The sequence below is a fragment of the Eretmochelys imbricata genome, chromosome 6, assembly GCF_965152235.1.
Source record: "Eretmochelys imbricata isolate rEreImb1 chromosome 6, rEreImb1.hap1, whole genome shotgun sequence".
Taxonomy (NCBI): Eukaryota; Metazoa; Chordata; order Testudines; family Cheloniidae; genus Eretmochelys; species Eretmochelys imbricata.
This window is the reverse complement of record NC_135577.1, coordinates 57225969-57238479: the sequence shown is the minus strand read 5'-3', so window position 1 is coordinate 57238479 and position 12511 is coordinate 57225969. Positions and strand designations below refer to the sequence as shown.

At 47.0% G+C, this 12511-nt stretch overlaps 1 protein-coding gene across 1 annotated transcript; it reads right to left on the bottom strand.

Moving 5' to 3' along the window:
* Positions 1 to 3820: 3820 nt before the first annotated feature.
* On the bottom strand, positions 3821 to 5255 carry C6H11orf96 (chromosome 6 C11orf96 homolog). Its single transcript, XM_077818571.1, has one exon. It carries the CDS (start codon positions 4818 to 4820, stop codon positions 4455 to 4457), a length of 366 nt encoding a protein of 121 aa, XP_077674697.1. The 5' UTR covers positions 4821 to 5255; the 3' UTR covers positions 3821 to 4454.
* Positions 5256 to 12511: the final 7256 nt, after the last annotated feature.

Below are 12511 nucleotides of genomic sequence, written 5' to 3'. Positions count from 1 at the left end.
GATTGATTTTCAGTGTCCTAAAAACAAGGGGTCTGGTCTGTACTCACATTGCTAAGGCAATTGGTTGGTATATTATTCTCAAGCCTCCCCAGGAAAGGGGGTGAAGGGGCCAGGGGGCATATTTTGCAGGGATAGGAATTCCAAGTGACCCTTCCCTCAATTTTTGTGTAAATCACTTGGTGGTGGTAGCAATACTAAGGACAAGGAAAGGAATTTGTGCCTTGGGGAAGTTTTAACCTAAGCTGGTAGAATATAAGTTTAGGGAGTCTTTCATGTGGGTCCCCACAGCTGTACCCCAGGGTTCAGAGTGCGGGGGGGGGGAGAGGGGAAAACCCAGATATAAACCTAGAAACTCTGCATCAGTTTTAAACACTTGGTGACTAGAACAACATCCCACCAGTTCAGAAACTTTGGGTGATGGAGTCAAATAAAGGAACCGTGTATGCAGTTAGCAGGGTGGAAATGTCCTGTTGCCTTTGGGATTGGAATTAAATTGCAACTGGAAAGCCTCAGTGCATTTACCCATTCAAGCTCAACCAAGAATGGTTTGGAAAAATTCAGGAAGGGCTTGTCTATATGGGGGATATTTGCACCAACAGACACACACTGATGTTGTTACACTCTCCAAACATCTAGTGTAGCTGTGCCATACCAGTGTAAGAAGTTTGAGAGTAGGTAAGCCACACTGCTGCAAGGTAAGCCACGCTGTAGCATGTCTACACTACTGCTTTACATCATTGCAGCTACATGGTGCGAATACTGACAAGCTCTAAGAAGACTGGACACAAATCAGGAACAGAACAAACACGGACAGCCTTAAAGATAACAAATAAAGATGGAGGTCTTTTTATCCAGCAAGCACCAGGTGCAGGGTTCACTGTCTCCCCTGCTACAGCAGCTAGTATAATTTACACAAAAAGCAGCATGAGGGGAAAAAATGAAGGTCAGGTCTAATAAACCATCCCCCCACTCTGAGCCCCATCCTGCACATACTGTGCTCAATTGGAGTTTGTGCCTTAGCTCCCTCCTTTGTAAAAGGGGAAAGATTATGCCTCTTGGGGAGCAGGGTAGATTAAGTGACATTTGCTGACAAGTTAGGTGGTGACAGAAAGTCGTCACTGAATGATTGTCTAGTGACCTGGGTAAAAATGAGTTTGTTGGGTCTTAGTCCAATTCCTAGGGGACATCACACAAAAACACCATCACAACAGAAACCTTCCAAATAGAGGACAAGGACAGCCTGGGCCCACAAGGAGTGCATTTCTCTGTCACACTGAGGGTGCCCCTTTGGAACAGGGCTAAAGTAAACTGGCCAGTGGAAGCTTTGCATTGTTGTTTCCTGGGCTGTACCTGTTCTGGGAACAAAGACCCCCAGCCTCCAGGACTGTCACTTTGGCACCTTCCACCAGCATGCTATTCACTCTGGGGTGGAGGGGAAGGGGAACGATAACAATGATCATTTGAAGAGATACTTAATTTACCCCATAATTTATCTATAAGATGAGGTGCTTTCTTAACTTGTTTTGCAGCAGATTCTTAAATCCTTTTTGTTTGCTGAACAAACCCTCACCACGTCCTGGATTTGTGACTTGGAACTGAAAAGTGAACATAGATATGTCCCCTCCAGGAAAGTCAGTGCCTGGTGTTCTGTTCCTGTCACCAGTCTGAAACAGTGCAGCCTTCTGCAGCTAGCGTGTGATGGCAGCACAGCTACTCACAAACCCAGAGATGAAAGGGGTTGGGGTAAATGGCCTCTTTTAATCCCAGCAATTCAGAGGAAAAGGGGGGCAGGGGAAAGGATGTAGTGTTATCACTCAGCCTAAGATGCCTCTTGAGAGACTCTGCCTTTTATAGGAGACAGCAGAATCTGGACCTGGATTTGGAAGAAAGACATGGCTGAACAGCCACTGTCCCGAGCCTGAGAAATGGGGAAGGATGCTGCCACTGAGCCATGTACCCCAGAAACACCACAGAGTTCATTTCCCTGCTGTGTATTTTCAATGCTGTTTTTAGAGATGAGGCTAAAGTGCTAGACTGAAGCTTCACTAAACAGATTTATTTCAGGAGCTGGAACAGCGCTGGGAATTTGTCAAAGAAAAACACCCAGGTTTCTGGTAATTGAGTATTTCTTTTAATTTAGACTCCACTGAGACTGTCTGCATGCCTGAACCTGTTCTTGGGGTAGAACTGTGACTCTTCCTTATGCATGGATGTTGTCTGGTTGTCTGCACAGAAAGCAGTCATTGGAGTTTACTGCCACAGTGAGAAAAGCTCTCCGGCTCTCTCACAAGGTGTGTTGCTAGATATTGTGATGGTGTCAAATGCTTAGTGACAGGGAAGCATAAGTCTGTGCCCCAGAGCCATTCCCTCACCTATTAGATTGTGTATGTGATTTTATACTAGTGCTAGGGTCAATTAGTTCCTACATTTTGAATTAATTTTTAAAAACAGCTGTTCCAGTGCTTACAAAAGCAGAAGGGAGCAGTCCAATAGCAAGCTTCCGCACACATCTTCGCTGATGCCTCTCAACGCTGACCCACGGCGCCAACTGCTTTTTCAGTGCTGGGTGCCCAAGACAGCAATTTTCATGCACTTTAATCCTTTCCTGCAGCACCCCTCACAATTTCACTCCTCCAATCCCCTTTACTGTAGCAATACACCTCACTCCTGACTTGCATCCTGTCCACCTCAATTTCTCTCTTCATACTTATCCAGCCCTGAGCACCACAGATGTCCAAATTCTGGTGTGGTTCAGTGATATGTCTTATGTTCTCTCCACAGCTCCCTAGAAGCAGGGCCAAATCTGATTTCACTTAGGATCAATGCCACATTTGAACCATGGTCCCATATGAAAAAGTCCCTTTGCTGTAGCTCCCCAGGCCTCCTCAAATCAAACCTTCATTGGGCAAACTATAGATACAGGCTCTGACCTCCAGCTCCCTTAACTGTATCATTAACATTTCGTAATTAGGAAGTTTGAACAGCCTGAGGCTTGTCTACCAGGCTCTAAGAGATAGGAGAGATGCTCATATGGGAGCGAACAATCAGCCTAACAACACTTCAAGAAAGTGGAAGAAGAAAGCAAATAATTCCCAACACTTGGGTTTGCTTTTCCCTTTGCAGAGCTTGTCTAAATGCTCCCAGCACAAATACTGTGGTGTCTGCAACTGATGGAAGTTCTAAAAAACCTGCATTCTTTCTCTCTCTCTCAAAAAAATAAAATAAAATAAAATAATCCTCAGTCCCACAGATTCATTCCTGGCTGATCTTCACCCCTAGCAAAATCTTTCACTCTCCTACCTTGAGAGAAATCTGTGTATCCAGAGTGCCCTGCAGCTTCTTGATCTACTAAATGGAATCGCATTAAATATATTTATAAAAAAAACTTAGCATGTCTGTAGCACTGACCAATTTACTTGTCAAAAGGAGAAAAAGTCTGAATATAGAATAGTCATTCAATAATTATATAATAATAATTATTCTAAGAATACTTATTAGACCTTCCCAGTTTTGCTAACTTAAAAAAAATGGGCCAGTAAAAGTTTCCTCACCAATCATCTAATTTCTTGTTTTATTACTTGCTTTATGTTAAGGTTTTTTGTTTTTTTTAAAGAAGTCATCTAGCTAAATTCTTATACAGTATATTCTTTAAGATATGTAGTGAAAGACCCTTTTGACAATGTTTGACAATGTCCTTCCCGCCTCCAAAAAGGCTATTATTGTTTTAGGGTTAGCTCAACATTTTAAAGCCCATATATCCACTAAAGGGTGAGAAGGCAGAAATAGGAATAGTTATCCCCAATAAATATTCGCCAAAATGCACTATGCAAATATATTGAGTTTTATTTCTCTTTTATGGAAATAATAACAGACATTCAGGTAGAAAGATATTAAATTAATGCAGTCAACAATTTAAATTCAAAAATAAATATAAAGTCCAGCAGCTCACTGCATCCAAAACAGCTCAGATTTCTTCTAACAAATAGAAAAGTTTTTTTTTGTTTAAATCAGAAGTTTCATACAACTTAATAGAAACAAACATAAAAGTGCTTTCTTAGAAAACATCCTGACCTTACTTGCAAATTGCTCTCGGAATCTATCCCACTCCAACTGGTTCTTTATCAGGAGGATAATTTAAAAGGAACTTCACCCTCCCCCCTCTTAAATAAAGCCTTCATCATGGTCCCTTCAAAGTCCCCCCTTGCCATGCTGACTGACAGTTAGGATCTAATCTATAATACAAAAGAGAGTGTCCAATGGCCATTATTTGGAAAGCAATTCTTGGTAGCAAGGATCTCCACACATAGTCTCCCTTGAAAAATATAACTCTATAAAGTTCTTGCCCTTATGTCTGGTGGCTGCAGGCTTCACTATGAAGCACAGTCCCTTCTCTCTGTGTCCATTGCGCTTGCGAAGCTGCTGTGACGGGTGATCACTGAACCCCAATGGTCCCTTCACAGGGCAGAGTCAGAGTCACTAGAGTCCAAACTGTTCCGCAGCTTGCAGCTGCTGAGCTTCTCCCGCTGCAGGCTCAGGTTCTGGGTGCTTCTCCTCAGGCACTCCAGGGACTGCAGGAAGGATTTCTTGGCTTTCTCCTCCTCCATGGGGGAGACCCCTTCCTCCTCCACCTCCTGGATCTCATCGAAAGTCACCGGCTGGGTCTTGAAGCGGGACTGTCGCGGTCTCCTCAGCTTGCCCTTGGGGATCTTGGCGGGGCGGATGGGCTGAGGGTATTCCTCGGCGATGCACACGAAATGAGGCATGACCGCTTGGTAGCTGGAGCAGATGCCCATGAGCTCGGCTTGCTTGGCTGCCATCATGTTAGCCCCTCTGCTGCGGCTCTGCAAAACGTGCGCTCGGCAGAGGCAAGAGGAGCAGGCGGCCGTTGGCGAGTGCGCGGTCCCAGGCACCACGGGGATGGGCGCGGGCTCCGAACCGAGACAGAGCCCGGGAGCAGAGCGGGGGCGCGCCGGGCTGCGCTCAATCCTTCCCCTCAGCCCAAGGCAGGCCGGGCTCGCCAACAGACAGACAGACAGACAGACAGACAGACAGCTCCCTCCCCAGGCTGGCGGCGGAGTCTCGCTCGGGCGGGCTGCGCTCGCTGCCCCGGCTGGGAGCAAGTCCCCCTGCGGAGGGCGGCCAAGGCGGGCGCTGCGGCCAGAGGCTCGCTCCAGTGCTCCGCGGAAAGCTGCTGCTGCTGCCCGTGTCGTCCCCGGCGCTATATAGCCCCCTGCAGCCCACACAGGAGCATGCTCAGATGACACCAACTACCATTTAAAGCCTGCCCGGCCGCTTCCCTTCCGCCTGACGTCTGCGAGTCATTTGTGCTAAAATAACGCCGCCCCCGCGATGCGGAGAGACTGTGCTGGGGAGGCCCCGGGGCTTTCCCGCGCCAGCCGAGGAGCCGCGCGCGGCGCTCGCGGGCTGCAGCCCCTGGCCCGGGGCAGGCTGAGGGGAAAGGCTCCCAGCCTGCGCTTCTCCGCTGGTAACCCACCCATGGGGTGGGGCAGGGCGGCGCGGGTTGACAGCGGGTGGGGTGCCAGGCGCTCCCCGCCACGGGCGGATTCCAGCGCCCACTGGAGGAAGTTTCCCTCTCTCACCCGTCCTGCTGCTGCTGCCCCTTAGAAACCACCACGGGCACTTTAGAAACATCATCCCTAGCTGAGCGGGACAGGGGGGAGCAGATCCCCAGCGGGGCGAAATCAGCAGGCTCCGCTACAGTGTGCCCCACTCACACGAGCTGGGGATTTGCCACCACCCTTCCCTGACTGCTGAACACCCACTAACTTCTCAGCCAGGGGACACTCCTGGCCTCCCCACAGTTTTGGGGCAGAGGCAGTGGTTGTGATCATCTTACTGTCTATCTAATGACTCCCCTTATCCAGTTCTGCACCTTAGGGACCTCTGCCAGGCTTCCTTCCACCTGGAGAAAGCCCCCAAACACCTCCCTGGCTGTTTCCCCCTTCCTGCCATATCCTGTAAGTTACCCAGTGCAGGAGTTTTCAACCTTTTTTCCCCCTAAGGCCCCCCAGACAAGTTATAAAAATTCCAGGGTTCACCTGTGCCACAGCAACTGTTTTCTGAATATAAAAGCCATGGCTGGCATTAGGGGTATCAAGCATGGCCACAGGGGCCCGTGAAGCTAAGTTGCTCAGGCTTTGGCTTTAGCCCCAGGTGGCAGGGCTCATGGCCCCAGGCTTCAGCTCCTCACAGTGCGTCTTTGAGTCTAACACGGGCCCTGCTTGGTGGACCCCCCTGAAACCATCTTGCAGCACCCTCAGGGGGCCCTGGACCCTTGGTTGAGAACCGCTGACCTAGTATGCAAGTACTGCCTGAGTTGGTACCTGCATCCAGATCAGGTTTCACAGTGGGAGTGGGGTACACAGACTTCACATACCTCCTTTTCCTATTACTGTCCACTTCAGACCTGGGGGCTGAGGCTGCTCAGCTGCTCCTGGCATCTCTTTCCTTTCTCCTTCTATGTTGCAGACAATCTCCAGCTTAGGGCTCAGGCAGCAGAGGTTCTAACAGGCCTCTCTTCACATACATTCTGCCGATAACTCTCTCCCTCTGAAGCACACAGCTTGAAGAGTTTGTGTTAGTCCCTCACAGCAAACATGACCTCCATCCTTCTGTGAATTCTGCCTCTCTGACTCCTGTATGAAGAGAGTGGAGGGCTTCTGGGAAGGAAAGAGACAGCATTAGCTTGGCAGCGGTACCCTTAAGCCTTTCTTTGGATGTTGATATTACCTGTCCTGAAATGCCTGGTAATTGAGGCTTGACTAGCATGTGGGGAGTGGGCTTGGTATACAGGCTCGGGGACGCTTTTAGTGCTGGAAGAACAACTATGCTGATAGTCACATGTTTGACTTTCACTTCACAGGTTTTGGGTGGGGGGGAGGGAAGGGATTATACAGCTGTTTCTCTGGCTGAAAAAATATTGAAATCAGCAACAGGATTGTAATACCCCTTAGTTAGTGGCAAGGATTCCTGCTGTCTGGATAAGAAGCAACTTGCTCCTTTGCCCACCCCTCTCCCCCCATCACCACCACATATTCAGAGGGGACTGAGCTCAGATCAGATATGGGATGCAATACCCTAATCTCTCAATCCTCCAGAGTGACTGGGCTGAGAATATCAAGTTAAGCACTCCAGGGTTAGGGAATAAAAGTCTTCTCAGCAACAAAACAAATGAACTATGTAGGAGAGACAGCACGGTCTCAGAAATAAATCAGGAGGTGGGGAGTCAGGACTCAGATCCATTTCCCAGCTCTGCCACTTTTGACTCACTGTGTGATGGAAGACAAGTCACCAAGCCTTTCTGTGCCTCAGTTTCCCCGTTTGTAAAAGGGGAGTTATGAGATTTCATTAATGCTCATAAAGTGCTGTGCTCAGACGGAAGGACAAAAATACAAGGACAAAAATATTAGTCTATTATTTTAAATGTCTGGTGTGACACTGCACCCCACATTCTTCACAATTATATTATTATGATATGATTATGACATAATTATAATGTATTTTATGCCAGATAAGTCATGTGAGGTGTCACTGGAAAAGTTATGATTTGCTGAATATGAGTATCTTATTTGTATCCATATATCATTTTTGTATCTGTATTTCAAATGTAGTTACACCTAGGTAATGCCCACTAGACAAGATGCTTTCAGTCTAGATAGTTGGTGGGGAAGGGCCTATTCAGGGCAATGGTCCATTAGGAAAAAACAATAGGCCTTAGGAGAAGCTTATCTCCCACCTGGGGAGCCTTCCTGAAAATGCTATAGATAGCCACCAAGTAATGGCTGCTATGACTCTACAAAGACATGTGATGAGACCACATGTCTCTAGACTCCATCTTGGGCTGTCAGTATTTTTCCACAGACCAGGCTGGGAACCAAGCTTTGGGAAAAAGGGTTACCGCCATATGCAAAAGCTATATTAGGTAGGGAGTGACATCATCTGGTGTACTTCACTCCCCACACAAGAAGACTCCTGGAAACATGTGGGGAACAAAGACTGGGGGAAGTGCTGGACCGAGGCTAAAGGGATTTCTAGCCTGTGAATGAAACACCTGGGGATTCCAAGCTGTAAAGCAAGTGCAGCTTGCCCCTTAAGAATCTGCAGCCTGCTTGTATCATCTCTTAGGGTGAGAATCTGCTATTCATATCCAATCTATTTAGTATATTAAGCGTAGTTTGTGTTTTTTGTTTATTTGTTAGGTAATCTGCTTTGATCTCTTTGCTATCACTTATAATCACTTACATCTATCTTTTGTAGTTAATAAACTTGTATTTGCTTTATCTAAACCAGTGAGTTGGAGTGAAGTGTGTGGGAATTATAACTTGGGAGCAAAGGCTGTTGCATATTCCTCTCCACATTGAGGGAGGGGGCAAATTTTATGAGCTTATGCTGTACAGTTCCCTGTGCAGCGCAGTATGGTATAATTTGGGGTTTATACTCCAGAGGGAGTGTGTGGCTGAGGAGCTGGGAGTTGCCTTAGCTGTAGCCTTCCTATGCAGGGGCTGGTCAGAGAGCCTGCATGTAACTGCAGCTGGATATGTCCCTACCTGTATGTATGCTGGTGAAAGTGCAGGCTGGAGGACTTTGCAGCTTGTCACAGCAGTACAGTGTGAGAGGGAGCCCAGACTGGTGGGTCGGGGGCTCAGTGTTACTCCAGTTCCAGATGCACCCTGGGGGGAACCCATCACATCTAGTACTACAATTATTAAAATAAAACAGGAGCTTGTGAATTAGTTAAGGTCAGAGCCCTGGTTTAAAGATGTACATGCTAAGGATTATCAGAAGTGGAAAAAACCCAAGGGTTAAAGAAAGAGGAAAGGCGCTAGAATGCAGGGGGGGAAGAGATAGTTTGTCCCTCTCTAGGATTGATGCAGGATTGTTCCCTACAGTCTGTTCTCAGTTAGCTTTTGTCCAGTGCAGGTCCCATGCTAGGAAAGTTTTCAAAATCCAGTTAGATAGGAAGTGGGAAGGAGGGAGACTGTGTCTTATCAAGAATATTAGGTATTTCAAACTGTGACTAGAAAGGGGAAGAAAACACATTCTTCGGGGCCTTTTAGCAGAGGGTTTGCCCGGCAGGAGGAGCCTCATGTGTTTGTGGCAGAGACAGGCAAGTGCTTCTTGAGAAGCAGAGTAGCATGTGCGCAACACGGGTGTCCTGCTCCCACTGCAGCTGCTCAGCGTACGGAAAGGCACCTGCTTTTGTGAGGCCACAATCACGTGGGCCTCTTGTTTCCTTTTCATGAGGGTTCAGCCCTTCCCACACCAAACTCCCTAATCAATGGCAAGGACACACACAGATGGGGCTAATGGCCACTTCAGAATTGCTTGGAAAGTACAGTTTTAATTAGGGCCATTTCACAAAGCTGGCTAAAACAAACCAAGGACCCTCTCCTGTGGTTTGGGAGAGAGGCAACTGTGGCCACCCCCTTATTAGCATGTTTCTAGAAGGATGGGTGTTTCGCCGGCTGCCAATTTAAAAGAAAAAGAACCATTAAGAACCCTAGCTTTATAATGTGCCTTGCTGCAATCTTCCAGCTCCTTGGCTCTAAAAAGCAGCATTCAGGCCAGGTTCAACATGAAGCCCTTTTATTGGGAGACAAAATTAGCTTAATAAAGGAACAATTCTCTATTTGGTCAAATTGAGTCATTCCAGTTTGGGAAAGAGGTTGTTTTCATTGTTGATTTTAAATGGCTACATTTCACCTCTAAAATACTCTCTGCACAGTAACATGTCTCTCTCTCTCTGAAAGATCCCACTTACAGCACAGTCATCATCCCTGACAACTTGGCTTAGTCAGGACCGAATCACACATTGTGCTACAATCATTCTAGAGGTCAAGAATGCAGCATGGTTTGAAGAATACATTAGTTTGGGCCTGTCTAACCTGCAAGAGCAAACTGTGTTTTAGCCCTTCAGTGACCAGATCCCCCCAACAAAGCCATGTTCCAATTGGAAGGGAGAGCATTTCCCCTTTTAATATGTAAGCAGTGTCAGGATGAGCTCCACCCTGATATCTGGTGGTGAGGTGTGGCAAGTTGTGGAAAAGAACTTCAGGGGCCGATCTCATTTGCATAGGCACACCCACCCCGCCTAGAATGAGGCCATAGCTGCCCAAATGGTCACTTTGGCTGCTGTGGGATCCCCAGTGTCTCTGTTATTGGGGCAGGAAGAATAAATTGTTATTACCCTGATTATGGGAACTGTGCTTGGAACTGTACTTGGCCTTTTGTTATGATGGAGGGACTCACCATCAACTAAGTAGCACTTGCTAGGCAAGGGTCATGGGTTTTAAAACTCTGAATGGAGAGAGAGGCTGGGGACAAGTGTTAATACTTGGTGGTATGGGCCCCTTGGTGAGGGGCTTACATGCTAATTGCACCTCCTCCTCTCTCCACTGTGGAATATCAGAGCTAATTTTGATTCCATTAGGAATCTAGTTACAGGCTGCTGAGCTCACTTTGGGCTAATGGTGCACCAGCACTGAGGCTCCCCTACTACAAGCTGAATTCACCAAAGAGCTGAAATCACTGAGCATTGTGTTAAGTAGTGGGGGAGCCTGAAGCTATATTGTAGAGCCCTTTGTGGGGCTGCTGGAGTGCCTTGTGGACAGGCTGGTGGAGCAGTTCGTAGGATGGCGGGAGCTGCTGGTGGGACGCGGAGCAGTTTGTGGACCGGCTGGTGGAGGAGATCGTGGGGCGGCTGGCAGAGCGGAGCGAAGGCCTATGGAGCTGTGGGGCAGTCAGCTTCAGATCATGTAAGGTGCCTCTTACTCCTGTCCCATTTCTACCCAGGTTGGGAGGTAAAGCTCCGCAGATAAACTTTTGAATTCTGGGGCTGCCCTGACCAGGGACAGAGACTTTTGGGTCGTTGGACTTTTGGGACTTTGGGTGATTTGGGGTTGCTGGACTCAAGAACCAAAGGGAAAGGGGCATGCCCCAATTTGCTTGGGGTGGGTTTTTTTGCTCATGGGTTGTGTTATGAATCCTGTTGGTGGTGTTTCCCCAACATAATGCCACATTGTTTCTCTCTGTTATTAAAAGGCTTTTTGCTACACTCAGACTATGTGCTTGCAAGAGGGGAAGTATTGCCTCTTGGAGGCGCCCAGCGGGGGTGGTATATATTTGTCCCAGGTCACTGGGTGGGGGCTCGAGCCGGTTTGCATTGTGTTATTGGAATGGATCCCCTAGATATTGAACCCGGCCCTTGTTGCTGCCAACTCTGATGGGCAGAAGGGTTACAAATATACCCCAAGGTATCTTTGACCTGCCTTAGCAACATGTGCACAATGGGCACCAGAGACTCTGCAAAAAGTGCAATTGATTTTAAATCTGCAATTAAACATTCTCCCAGGACACAAATAGACCACACAACTTCATAAACAAAGTTCAGCATTAGAGCAAACTGGCTTCACTTCATCTGGAATGAGCATTTCATCCCTCAATTCTGATCATAAAAGGCTCTGGATAATTTCACTGCAGAGTTGGAGCAACATCACCATGGTAATAACTAGAAGGCGTTAAGATTTTATTTGAGACAATTCAGTGAAAATATCCAGTGACATAATTGCCTAAATTAGGCTGGGAATGCGCTAATGTAAAAAACTATATTTGTTCCAATGGTTTAAGTCCTGGCTTTAATCTAGGTTGCTCCTGGTATTTGAAATGTGACCCCTGCCATATAGATGACAGATATTCCCTGCTATGCATGTCATAGGAGCAGATTTCTTCCCTACATAGTGCAGGAGCTGAAGTCACTTGTATACTAGGGCATTGCTTAGGAGGGGGGGTTTTCACCTCTATCTATAGCTGGTAATATTTCAACTTCTCTTGGGCCTTTGGATCATTTGTCCAGTCCAACACCCATCTTTATGGAAGAAGAAACTGCATTGTTAAAACAATATCACAGGAATTCCATGTCACCAACTGTGCAAACAACAAGTTACTTTTTCAGCCCTGTAATAATGGGAAATACCATCATGACCCTTTATAAATTCTTCATTCCCATCAGGGTGAATTGCACAGAACAGGAAGTTCGGGGGGTGGGGACACAGGGGAGACACTCTTCCTTTCCTGCAAGAAAGGAGGAATTTTAAAGGGAAAAGACTGCAAACAGATTACTTTCCATTAGGCAAATCTTGTCTTCCATTAGGCAAACCACCATACTGCAGCTCATGCCAGCAAAGAAATCAGTGCTGCAATAGCATGATTAGGGTGGGTAGGGACTGTGATCTCTTGAGTCATCTAGTTCATCTCCCTGCACTGTGGCAAGATTGATTTAACTCATCCCTGATGGGCATGTTCCAAATCTACCCTCAAATATCTCTGTGGAAGGGGAATCTGCATTTTGCTCTACTGCCAAATGTTTCTTCGAGTCAGGCAGTGTTTTTTTTTAATATGTAACCTACATTTTCTCTGCAGCATCTTAGATTACTTTTTATTCTGTGTTGGAGACTAATGAGAATGAGATACAAACCCTTAGCTTCTCGATTAC

What these genes read in the sequence shown, in the direction of transcription:
- C6H11orf96 (XM_077818571.1), bottom strand. Translation starts at nt 4,820, where the DNA reads ATGATGGCAGCCAAGCAAGCCGAGCTCATGGGCATCTGCTCCAGCTAC.